This window comes from Medicago sativa, chromosome 3 (genome assembly GCF_051527215.1).
Source record: "Medicago sativa cultivar Bolivia chromosome 3, Bolivia_mono, whole genome shotgun sequence".
In the NCBI taxonomy this organism is placed as follows: Eukaryota; Viridiplantae; Streptophyta; class Magnoliopsida; order Fabales; family Fabaceae; genus Medicago; species Medicago sativa.
Window position 1 is genome coordinate 16,603,278 of NC_140751.1, and position 12,613 is coordinate 16,615,890.

Genomic DNA, 12,613 nt, shown 5'->3' on the forward strand with positions numbered 1-12,613 from the left:
CTAAAAGACTAAAGAACTTTTATAAATAAGATAAGATAAGATAAATAAGAATTTTTATAAATAAAAAGAAACGGCAAAATATTAGGAATGAAATATTCAACAACTTTTTTGGCTCTAAAATGTTGTCTAAAAGACTAAAGAACTTTTTTAAATAAGATAAGATAAGATAAATAAGAATTTTTATAAATAAAAAGAAACGGCAAAATATTAGGAAGGAAATATTCAACAACTTTTTTGGCTCTAAAAAGTTGTCTAAAAGACTAAAGAACTTTTATAAATAAGATATATAGTATAGATTATTTAAAATATTAAATAAAAAAATTGATTTCGTTCAAAAAAAAAACTATTAAAATAGGACCATCCCACAACACTATGAACAATATTATTATCTATATCTATACTACTATATGGAAAGAAAATAACATCTTTCAACATTTTTGGAATGGTTTTTTACCTTTTCAAAAATGCCCTCAATTTTCAATACAAATAAAATAACATCTTTCAACTTTTTTTCAACTTTTTTGGAATGGATTTTTCCCTTTCCAAAAATGCCCTCAATTTTCAATAAAAATAACACATGTAACAAATAGATAAGAATAACTTTAAATATTAAAATAAAGTGTAACAAACACAAATATCAGTTTTTTTCCTTTATCATTTAAAGAATGTAACAAACTAGATGAGTGTATATATACTTATGATTTCATTATCCCAATTATACCCTTAAACAACAACTTTTTATATAATAAAGATTGTTGTTGGTGTCATTAAAACAATAAGAATTTAGATTATATATTTTTTGTTGTTTGTTTGTTTCATTGAAATATATAATTATTGTTATTTTAATTTGTTATAAATTTAAAAGGAAAAAATATTTATATTTTTACTGTTAATCAAAATTATAATTTCATAAAAGAACACCGTTCATAATTTTTAAACGTTAGCGCAATAAAAAGAGCGGAAAGACGAGCACGTGAGCGCCAATCTTTTTGCTAGTATAAAGAAAATAGACTTAAAATACGTGAGTTTGGGCTGTCTTTTTCATTACATATTTTACCCTCTATTTAAATTATTTTATGTACTATTTCATCATTTAATAATATTATTTTAAATTTTAATTAAAAAATTAAATATCATTAAAATAGGAAATATCTCACTACAATAAGAACAATATTATCAATTTATAAACGAAGGGGATAAAAATTAAATCCCACTATATTATATTTGATATTTTTTTTAAAGATACTATATTTGTAATATTGTTGGCATCATTGAAAAAGATAAGTTTGGTTTGCTACAATATAAAAGTGCAAAATTCTATATTATCTATTTCTATGATCTTGATCAAGATCAAATTAACTTTAATCAAAACTCTCTCGTGTGAGCCATCACCAAAACCTTAGTTTAGTTTCTTCTCCTTCATCCACCAAAGAGGTGAGATTTAGGGTCAATTTGACCCAAAATCACCCTCTAACTCGTCTTTCTCTTTCCATTTTATTGAAATAAGTGATTTTCAAATCTACTTTGTTTTTTGTTTCGTGATTTCGTCGTGTTAGTGCTACATTGTTTTGTTCCTCGTCTTTTTGCGGGCTTGTTTGTCTTTCTTGTTTTATTCAGTTATCATATCAACTTTAGTCCAATGCATATTCAACCAATGACTTTGGCGTCGTTAACGTTGCAGATCCGGAGATATGGGTATTTCGGAGACTTAAATATAGTCATATAGGTTAACAATAATACTTGATAATGATAAAAATAATAGTAATAATTATTTTTATTCGTGAATATCACTTCCCATAAATTTAGCTTAATTATGGCGGTTGTGATAAGAATAAGAATTTAATTGAATTTCTTATATTTCCTCCATTCAAATACAATGAGTTTGTTTCCTCCACTTTTGTGGATTAGTTTCTTTTCGATCTTATCCACATGTGTTGTTGAACTGATTAATGGATAAGTTCTCATTTGATCTCATCCATTAGAGTAACTGTTGCAGCAATTTTTGCTGAAACAGTTAAAAATCTCTATATAAATAAAGAACTCCACTCTGTTAAAAAATCACACCAAAGAGCTTCATTGAGATGTCGGGAACTCTTTCTTTCTTCTCCCTTTCTTGACTTGTGTTGACGAGTATTTCTTTTCTTCATCTCCTTTTTTCTGTCCCTTCAAAATTAAGAGTGTTCTTAAGACCATAGTCCCTTTTCGGTTTAATGTCCCTTCGGAATTAAGAATGGTCTTAAAAACATAGTCCCTTCGGAATAAAGAGTACTATTAAGATCATAGTCCCTTTTTGGAAAAATAATCTGATAATTCTTCAATAGTTAGTATCTCTACAGTCATTTTTAATTAGTTTTAAGTTGAGTTGAATCAATTCAGAGTGCTTTTAAAGTTAAGTTGAGCAAAAAAAAGAGGATTTTAAAAATAATCAGTTGTGTTATTCATTCTTGTTTTAAATTCTCTCTAACCAAACAAATTCTTGGAGTTTTTGGTCTCTATCTATTTTTATAGGCTGAGTTGAAGAAGTGAACCTATACAAGGGAATAAGCTACATAGATTAATTCAAGCAATCCAATTTTCGAAGAAGCATGAGACCTAGGCATAAAGGAGGTGTATTTCATTGCTTTCCAACATAAAAGTCCAACACGTTAATAACGTGAGACTTCTCTCTTGAAGTGCATTGTTATTGGTTGATGTATTACCTTTTTATCATGTGGACCATCACATAATTATTGCCAAATATCCAACGCACCACAAACAATTCCATGAGTTGACGTGTATATTCCCCCACACGTTGGATTGACATAAGGGTCTTGGATTAACATTAACATGCTATATAAGATGAAACGAATGAAAGAAAAAGGGGACGAAGTTGGAACCGAGGAGAACACAAGGGTTACGGCTGCAGCTTGGGAGATCAATTGGAGGGTGATTCAATTGACTTTGATCATCATTCAACTGCAATTTTATGTGTAATTCTCAATTCTCTTTTAGCTTTTGACAAACATCATGAGTAGCTAATTTTCTTGTTGTTAGGGATGAGATTATTTAGATGACAACTTTTGTTCTATGACTTTATTTTGATTATTGAAGAAGTTTATTGAATCATTTTTCTTATCTCTGTTCTTAATGCTTTTATTGCTTGGCCGCCTTTAACTTGATTTCCGGTTTATATTGTGATACGGAAGTTGAATTTATAAACGCTTTGAGATAAGAAATTCTTGCCTTTGTAATCTAGGAATAGATACAAACCCTTGAAACTAATTGAGAATTCTTGTCCATTCATGCTTAATTCTAATCTTAAATTCACTAAGGAATTAGGAGTTATTTTAGAATTAATGGTTCTGTCACTAAGGAATTAGGGCACGAATAAATTAGAGAATTCGGTAATGATTCGATAAGTCGATTCAATAATTATACTCAAGTAGATAACTCAAGATAGTGATCTAGTGAAACTCATCCCTAACAATTTTATTATTATAAAGTTCAAACCAATTTTATTCTGTTTAATTTTCATTATTGCTATCAAACAAATCTCGTACCTTTTCGTTCAATTAAGCTCTAAATACAATTCAATAGTATAACGCGATCCTCGAGTTCGACACTCGGTCTTACCGTTTTAATTTACTACTTGCACGATTTCGTACACTTGCGAAAATCGCTATCATAATCTCCCGTTGGAATTAAGAATGATCTTAACGGTATATAAAAATTATTTCAATATTTTTCTATTTGAGGAGAAATGGTGGTATCACCATATTTGAGTGGTCGTAGTACCATATTGATAGTTTGGAGAACTTAGAGGTAAGAATGATGGTAACACCATATTTAAGTGGTCTCAACACCATAATAGAGTGGTAACAGTACCATATTAAAGTGGTTTCAGTATTAAAAGAATGATCTTGGTACCATATTGGAGGTGTAATTCTCGAATGGTTTTCTACAGTGCAGTAGTTAATCGAACAATTGTAGTTGGGTTTGTTTTTATCCTGAAAACGGTGTGGTTGATAGTCTGTCTTGCACACTTTTGGGCAGTTCCACGAAACGTCTTAAAGAGAGCGACCTGGTCGTGACTCAACCTAGTAACAACTTTGGTAGATAATAGAATTTGGTAATCCAAATACAACAGTTTGAAAATCGAAAAACAATAATTTTAAGACGTTTCAATCTGCTATGTCTACCGAAGAAGTTACTTATTGAGGTTAAGTTGTCCCTAAGCATATTAAGGATAAATCAAGTTATAGAAATACATCTTTTGACTGAAACGATGAAGTAATTGTTGTTATAAACAACAACACTAAGAAATTCACATATGTGACTCTAAATTTGATGGAAATTTGTTTTCAAAATTCAAAACCATGTTGTGAATAAAAAAAATGAACAATATTTGATTAAGACTATCATTGATAATGATAAAAGAAACAAGTTTAGTTTGTTACAATAAAATAAGAAAATGTTTGGAACTTTAAAGAAAATCATGTAAGCTGTCACGTACTTTTGTTACAAAACAGTAACAAACGAAACTAATTATTTTCTTGTTACTGTTTGATAAAACTTAATGGCAGGTGGTTATGTGATACTTTTCAAACAAATTGACATAAACTTATGCAAATGGTCTAGGTGGTTTTATGGAACATTGGGTATATAGAGTCGCAAGTTATTAGCATATTAAAATGCAAGAATTTATAATACCCATTTTCCCATAATGCTAATGCCAAGGTTTTAACTTGTTGCATGCTATAAAATAAGAAAGAATTTGAATTTCAGATTTCTATTGAATATGACTGAGTTGACTCAAACTTAAAGAGAGACTTGTGCATCATGCATTTATGTGGAGAGAAAAAAAAAACTGTGCTTTGATGGTAGGTTCAAAATTAAAATTCTCCTTCTATTTTATTAGTTGTGTGATTTTTAATATTTGGCATGTGAAAAAGCGTTTAATTTTAAAACTTGAGTAACTTGGACTTAATTCCAAAATTACATAATTAGATTTTATTTTTCGCAGTCAAGATAAATGAACCGAAAGTTCATATATTTCAGTGTTTTGAGAATTTGAATCTCTAAACTTAATAAATTATGATATGTGCGAATTTGATGGCACATAAATTAGAAATGATAAAATGATATTTTTATCGTATGACTTTGAATTTTGGAAAATAAATTGATATGCTTGATATGTTCAATTTTTATAACGAAAATTGAAATTTATAGAGTACCCAAGTCCAAGAAAAAAAATTCTAATTAAGAAATTTTTGAAGAAAAGACAATCCAACTTGTCTTATTTTTGAACTTGGGATTGTCTAGACTATATCTAGATTCTGGACCCCAAGAGAGTTGAACTCACTACTAGAGCCTACGAATGTATATTCATCAGGTATGCTATAAATAACGAAACATATAGGTTTTATGACCTAAATGCTAAAGTGATCATAGATTTAAAAGATGTTGATTTCTATGAAAATATTTACCCCTTTAACTAAAGAGTAGTGGGGGCACTAGTGGGGGCTATAGTGGGAGCACGACATTAGTGGGGGCAAAATAAATTCCCTTTTAAAAATTATGAACTAGTAGGGGCACTAGTCCCTTCGGGGACATCCGATAAAATTGGAACGATACAGAGAAGATTAGCATGGCCCCTGTGCAAGGATGACATGCTTAAATCGAGAAATGGTCCAAATTTTTGTTCCGGATCTGTTCTTGATGCAAAGGGTTTCTGAAAAATCCGGTTTCGATCTGGGTCATCTCAGTTTCGATCCGGGTCTGGTATGTTAAAATCACTGTTGGCTCCCGCGGTGGTTAAGTTATGTTCTGTTCAACGTTGTTGGGGTCGGTTCGTACCACTTGTGTGCTATTATTGTGTGTATCACCTTTTAGGGTTTGTTTCGGTGGTTTGGCACCCTCAACGTTGTATTGCTCCTCAAGATGATAGATTTGCTTCGTAACAGGTCTTCTAGCCTAGAAATGGCCATGCACTTGTTGTCCGTTGTTGCTGCGAATGGTGGGTGCGGGTGTTACCGTGTTGGCGGTGCTCGTGGTGCTCAAACCCATTGATTGACCATCGCTCGATCTGGCTTCAATTGGTTTTGAGTTGCTTTCTATTGGATATGGCTAGAACTGGTCGTGAAGCTTTCCATCGCAGCATAGTGGGTTATAGGCGTAGGGTTATGTATCCATGTTTGGCGGTAGAATCTCTCACCTTCACGAAGTTTGGTTCACGAAGTTTGGCTCTATATAACTTGGATGCAATTTCAAATTCCTCATCGGTCTGTCTGATGTTGGACTGTTTGGCTCGAAAGAGACGTTAGGCTTGTTGCTGTCGCAAGGAGTTTTCTTTTATGCTAAGCAGGGAGAAAGACAGACATCGAGAGACAACACTGACATCCCAACTAGGTTGGCACCCCGGAAAACCTTCGTCCGATACCTGCCAATCTCTAAAATTTCATTAAAAAAGGGGAAAAATATTTACAAAAGAGGGGGGACTAGTCCAAGACCCTCAGAAGAAGAAAAGAAATATTAAAAAATACATAAACAAAAAAACTACGGAAATTTATAGTTGGCTAAACCAATTTTGTCTCGATAGAAATCCATATGCAACCCCGCTGAAAGCGTGTCAAACCAAACAGATCCCTGAATCGCGTGTCCCATATCTGCCAACTTATCCGCACAACTATTTCCTTCACGAAAAATATGGGAAGATATAACCTGAACTCCGAGTCCTTGAGCGTTATGCCATCTATTCCAAAGCAACCACGGAACTAAAGAAGAATTCGAAAAGACCATCAAAGCACTAGTGGAATCACTCTCCAGCCAAATATTCATCCATCCATGATGTGCCACATACTCCATAGCAAGAATAAAAGCATAGATCTCCGCGTGGAAAACTGAGGCAAGACCAATGTTACAAGAAAAGGCGCCGAGGTATGAGCCTAAGGAATCCCGAAAAATTCCACCGCAAGCCGCTAACACTCCAATAACTGAACCATCTGTATTAACTTTCAACCAGGGAGAGAAGGGAGATTTCCAAAGAACTAACACAATTTCTTTGAATTTAAGGTGATGAGTTTAAACCGAAAATTCATCAAGAAAGGGAGAATCAGATGGCAAACATTTACCTGTAGAAGCATTGCCAGACATTGCAATCAGAGAGTGAATGCGCACTTTTACGGAGTGAATATATTGCAGTGTAGATTGAAATCGAAATGCATTTCTTGCTAACCAAATCATGTGTATGGTATGGATGATGGCTGCCAAAAATATATCAGAGACTTGAGATGAGCAATGTGTTGGTATACAAGTGAGCAGAGAGGCGATTGAGGTACAATTTATCACAATTTTGAGCTTTCCACCTAGCTAAGTCCATAACTCAACCGCAAATGGACAATGGAGGAATAAATGGCTCGAATTTTCATTACTCTCAAAGCAGAAACAACAAACTGAAATCAGCAAGACATTCCATCTTTTGGACTGTTTTCTATTCTTTTTTTATGTCTTTGTACTCTTGCCTTATATATATATATAAAAAAAAAATGGGGGCACTATATCTGATCACATTCCAGTAATCAGAAATTGTTATGAAAACATCGTATGAGATGTTATAGAACCTCGAAAAGGTTAGAAAGCAAGAATTGCTAAAGAGTATGAACTTGGTTTATAAAAATCGAAGTACAACAAAATTTCATAAACATGCTTATTAAAACTCATGATCTCCTTAATTTTATGTGCATAAAGATGATTTTGCAAAATTTAATTTATCTACTAACAATATATATAAAAATCGAATCATAGCAAAATTTCATAAATGTTCTTATTAAAACTCATGATCTCCTTACTTTGATGTGCATAATGGTCATTTTGCAAAATTTAATTTATTTGTTTTTTAAAAAATTAATTATGGATATTAATGCTAGTTGTGTAACTAATTTTCACGGACAACTATGAAACTAATTTTTTTTTAAAACTACTAACCATATTCTTTAAAAAACCTACTTACAATATTGTGTAACTAATTTTCACGGACAACCATGAAACTAATTTATTTGTTTTTTAAAAACTACGAACCATATTCTTTAAAAAAACTACTTACAATATATAAAAAAAGAAGTTCAACAAAATTTCAAAATCATCCTTATTAAAACTCATGATCGACTTGATTTTACATGCATAGTGTTCTCCTTCAAAAGCATAATGTTCATTTTGTAAAATTTAATTTATTTGTTTTTTAAAATATTAATTAAGGATAGTTCTCATCACAAGTGTAACTAATTTTCACGGATAACTATGAAACTAATTTATTTGTTTTTTAAAAAATTAATTACGGATAATTTTCATATATACTAACAATATTCTTTCAAAAAAAATTATACTAACAATATATAAAAATCGAAGTCGAGAGAAATTTCATAATTGTCCTTAAAACTCTTGAACTCCTTCCGTCAAAAAAAAACAAACTCTTGATTTCCTTAATTTTATAATTGTTCAACAATCATTGAATGATGTTTTGCATATAAAATAAAAATTTATTTAATAAAAACAGTACATTGATATTTATATATTGAAAATAATCATGAGATCACATCGACTTTCTCATATATGTATATAAAATTTGTTTATGAAAATATAAACATTTAAAATCTGCAACACGAGCGATGCTAATATTGAACAGTGTTTTGTATATAAAATAAAAATTTAATAATAGAAACACTATAATTAATAATTATATTTTGAAAATAGTCACGAATTTTCAAAATTTTATCATATCGATTTTCTCATATATGTATATTAAAGTTTGTTTATGCAGATTTAAGTACATAAAATCTGCAACGGGTGCGGTGCAAACATTGAACAATGTTTTGCATATAAAATAAAACGTTATTTATTAGAAACACTACGTTAATTTTAATCTTGAAAATAGTTATGAGTTTTCAAAATTTTATCATATCAACTTTCTCATATATCTACATAAAAAATTGTTTTATCATATATAATAAGCAAATAAAATTCATAACTGATGTGACTCGACTATTTAACAAATTTTTGTATATACAAGAGAAAAATATTTAATAGAAACTTTACACTAATTCTTTCTTTCAAAAAAAGCAAAAAAAAAATTACATTAATACTTATAATTTTTATTTAATATCTATAAACACTCTACAATATTAACAATCTAATTATTTTCATATAATTATCGCATTGTTACATGACCCGTGCGAAAGCATGAGTCTTTTACTAGTTAACATCAAAAATAGAAGAAATTTTGTAAACCGAATAAATGAGAATTTCAAATAAATGGGCATAAGCTCAAATTAAATTGATTGATTGGTGGCCAACCAATGGCGTGGGTTCACGGATCTTTAAAAAATTGGAAAATGGTAAATATATGGGAAAGGTACATTGAACACAATAACCACCGTTCTCCCTGACAATTTTGAATTCCACCGTTCCGAGTCTTTGATTTGCAGATGCTTCAAATCGGAGGTCTTTTGACAGCTAAAATGCCCCAAGTGAATCATGTTCGACCCGATGCAGTTACTTTGTCATGATCCTTAACTTTTGTATAGATCGCCCTTTTGGGTTTTCAACCTATCAGGATAATCATTTCTCTGTTTTTTGTCTCTAATTTTTATCTGGACCGCCCTTTCGGGTTTTCAGTCCACCGCGACGCTCATTTTTGCCTAAGTCTTTTCAGGTCAGTGACTTATCGATCTGTTTTTTTTTTATTTTTTATTTTAACAAAGTATTTCTTGACTGCATCGACGTTCATAGGACGTACAAGTTTGTCACCATCCTTTGTAATTAGGCATTCCTTTGCCCCTTGGAGTCTGGTTGAAAAGATAATATGTTTGAGTACAATGCCTCTTTCTTGAAATTCACGGGGACAAGCCTTCTTTGTCGAAAGCTTGTTTCATCCTTTTGATATAACTGTCCATGACACAATGCGGTAATGAGTTTAAATTCAATCAAGCTTGGCCTTCATTGGAACTTCCGTTGACGGGACCTTTAATGTCAACAAGTATGTATAATCAAGATAAATCTTGGAGTCTAGTTTCAACTATGAAATTGAAAAGCACGACTACCTGACTTGTCTCGCCTATTTGGAGTTTCTTTCTTATTTCTCTTGATGATTTATTGTTGGAGTTCTTTTCATATTTCTATTGATGATTAATTGATTTTGATGGGACTTAATTTTATTGATATTAACTTATTTAGGATCATAACAATACATATATTAAGTAAGATCTTGTTAGGACTGATATTAACTTAGTAATAACAAATATTGTATTTACTAAGGGAGATATCTTAAAAACACTGGTCATTTGCTATTTATCATTGGCATAGAAATCTTGCAACCAACATTAACACTAAACTATTTGAAGGTTCTAAACATATGCATATCAACTAGGATAGTAAAATTTATGCAGAATAGTCTCATCTATGAAATGCACATCTAATGCACTATTTGTCTGCTCTATTAGTTCCTACCAATGTTGGTACTCTTTATTCAGTTCATTAACAAGTACACAATTTAGTTGTAAAGCTTTGGAAATGAAAATTATGCTGCAAGAGTTCAGTACTAGCCATCTGTATTTATAAATATTAATTACTACACTATATGAACTCACTCGTCAACAAGCTGAACGAACCTTGGATACAATTGTTCATCACGTAATCGGTTAATTTCTGAGACTGTTAGTGTTGAATCCAATGATTGTATATCTAATAAATGGATAGATATTTTTATTTGTTAACCATTAAAATTAAGAACCAGAAAATAACAGATGAGAAACATTGGATAGTCAGAAATTCAAATACAAGGAAGGGGGAGAAAGAATGAGATAGGAAAAGATGATATAAATTCTGAAACATTTTGTGAGAAAAAGTTCTAGCAAATCCTGATAACCTATCAGTGTATTATGAGGTTTGAAAATTCTACTTCATAGGTAATGAACATATGTTATTCCCTCCAAACTTTCATATGGCAGTAATTAAAGGCTTTCTCCCTAGAAAGGAAACAAAACTTAACCACACACACTGATGAGATAAAACCGCAAGTGCACGACAATTACTTCACTTGTAATATTGTTTTCCGTTTTCATTACGCCTTCTAATGATGTTTAGATTTTTCTATGAACATTAATCTATCTTTATTTATAGGGGACTGCTATGGTGAAGTTACTTTTGTGACTTTTTTGGAAAAGTCGCTTATGTGGCCTAACAGTAGAGTGCCACGTGGATGTCTTTTTAAATCGGTTAATAGGAAAAGCGATTTTAAAAAGCTTTTGTTTTTGGAAAAAAGATATTTTTAATTTCTTTTTTATTTTTAGGTAGAGCTCTCATACAACCTCCCCAGGTTGTTTTATCAGCATCAATCTCAACAATTAAAAAATCATTTTCTGTTGGATTGTATAAGCTGGGTAAAACTTCAATTTTTCTTTTGATAGCTTTTACAGTTAGACTATCTTGTTCAGTCCATTACCATGGAACTTTTTCAGATATCTTTTTCTGTAAAATCTTTCTTTCATTTGCCAAATTTTTGAAAAATCCTTCATTGGCAATATAATTCAAACATCCTAAAAATCTTTGAATTTGTTTTCGATCTTGTAATTCATCAGGAAATGCTTGAATCTTTTCCTGAACATGTGGAGATAAATCGAGAGTGCCATTTTCTTTTAAAGTAAGGCCTAAATACTTGATTTCTTTTTTAGCTAATTGTGATTTCTTTTTTGAAATAACAATTCCTTTTTCTGAAATTCTATTTAAAACAGTTTCTACATCTTTAAGATGTTGTTCTTTAGTTCCTTTTGTAAAAACTAAAATATCATCAATATATGCCAAACATATATGTTCTAATCCTCTAAGAGCATTATCCATAAATCTTTGGTATATAGATGGTGCTTGTTTTAATCCAAATGGAAGGACATTCCATTGGTAGTGACCTTGTGGACATGAAAAAGCTGTTAAAGGCTTAGTTTCTTCAGAAAGTCGTATTTGATAATATCCTGATTTTGCATCAAATGATGAAAACCAATCACATCCTTTTATTTTCTGCAGAATATAATCCTTTCGTGGTAATTTATAAGAATCTCCGATTGTAGCATCATTGAGTTTCTTATAATTTATCACCATTCTAGCTTTTCCTCTTTTTATTTCATTGTGGTTTGTCACATAAAAAGCGGGTGCTGAATGTGGACTTGCAGAAGGAGTAATTAACTTCTTTTCTTGAAGTTCTTTTATATCTTTTTGAAATTCTAATTTATCTCTTACTGAATAAGGCATTTTATATTTTACATTGATCTCCTTATTGGGATCACGTAATTTAATGGTAACAAGTTCATGATTTGTATTTTTCAGATTATCCAAAGGATCTTCTGAACATACAGTATCAAGTTTTTGTTCTATTTCTTCAAGATTTAAAAAGAATTTTCCTTCTTCCCAAATACTTTTTAGATTTATAAGATTTTCAGAGATTAATTGAATAATCTCATTTCTAGTTATAATTTTTGTTGTTATAACTTTTGTCTTTTCTTTGGGGTTTGCTGAATTTTTCCAAAGCAAAGAAATAGTTTTGACATTTTGCACAAACGGTGCATATAACTTTAAAAAGTTATTTCCAATG

The 12,613-nt window shown here is 30.9% G+C and overlaps 1 protein-coding gene and 1 non-coding gene across 2 annotated transcripts; one reads left to right on the forward strand and one right to left on the reverse strand.

The window, feature by feature from the left end:
* Positions 1 to 5,576: 5,576 nt before the first annotated feature.
* On the forward strand, positions 5,577 to 5,679 carry LOC146936150 (U6 spliceosomal RNA). Its single transcript, XR_015033821.1, has one exon. It is a non-coding gene; the product is annotated as a U6 spliceosomal RNA (small nuclear RNA).
* An 855-nt stretch (positions 5,680 to 6,534) lies between these two features.
* On the reverse strand, positions 6,535 to 7,131 carry LOC146936151 (uncharacterized). Its single transcript, XM_085749150.1, has 2 exons — positions 7,110 to 7,131; positions 6,535 to 6,989 (listed from the first exon to the last, which is right to left on the reverse strand). Exons 1-2 carry the CDS (start codon positions 7,129 to 7,131, stop codon positions 6,535 to 6,537), a joined length of 477 nt encoding a protein of 158 aa, XP_085605276.1.
* Positions 7,132 to 12,613: the final 5,482 nt, after the last annotated feature.

Coding starts and splice junctions, on each gene's coding strand:
- LOC146936151 (XM_085749150.1), bottom strand. CDS start 7,131: ATGTCTGGCAATGCTTCTACAG. Junction 6,990..7,109: donor GTCTGGCAATGCTTCTACAG/GTAAATGTTTGC, acceptor CCTGGTTGAAAG/TTAATACAGATGGTTCAGTT.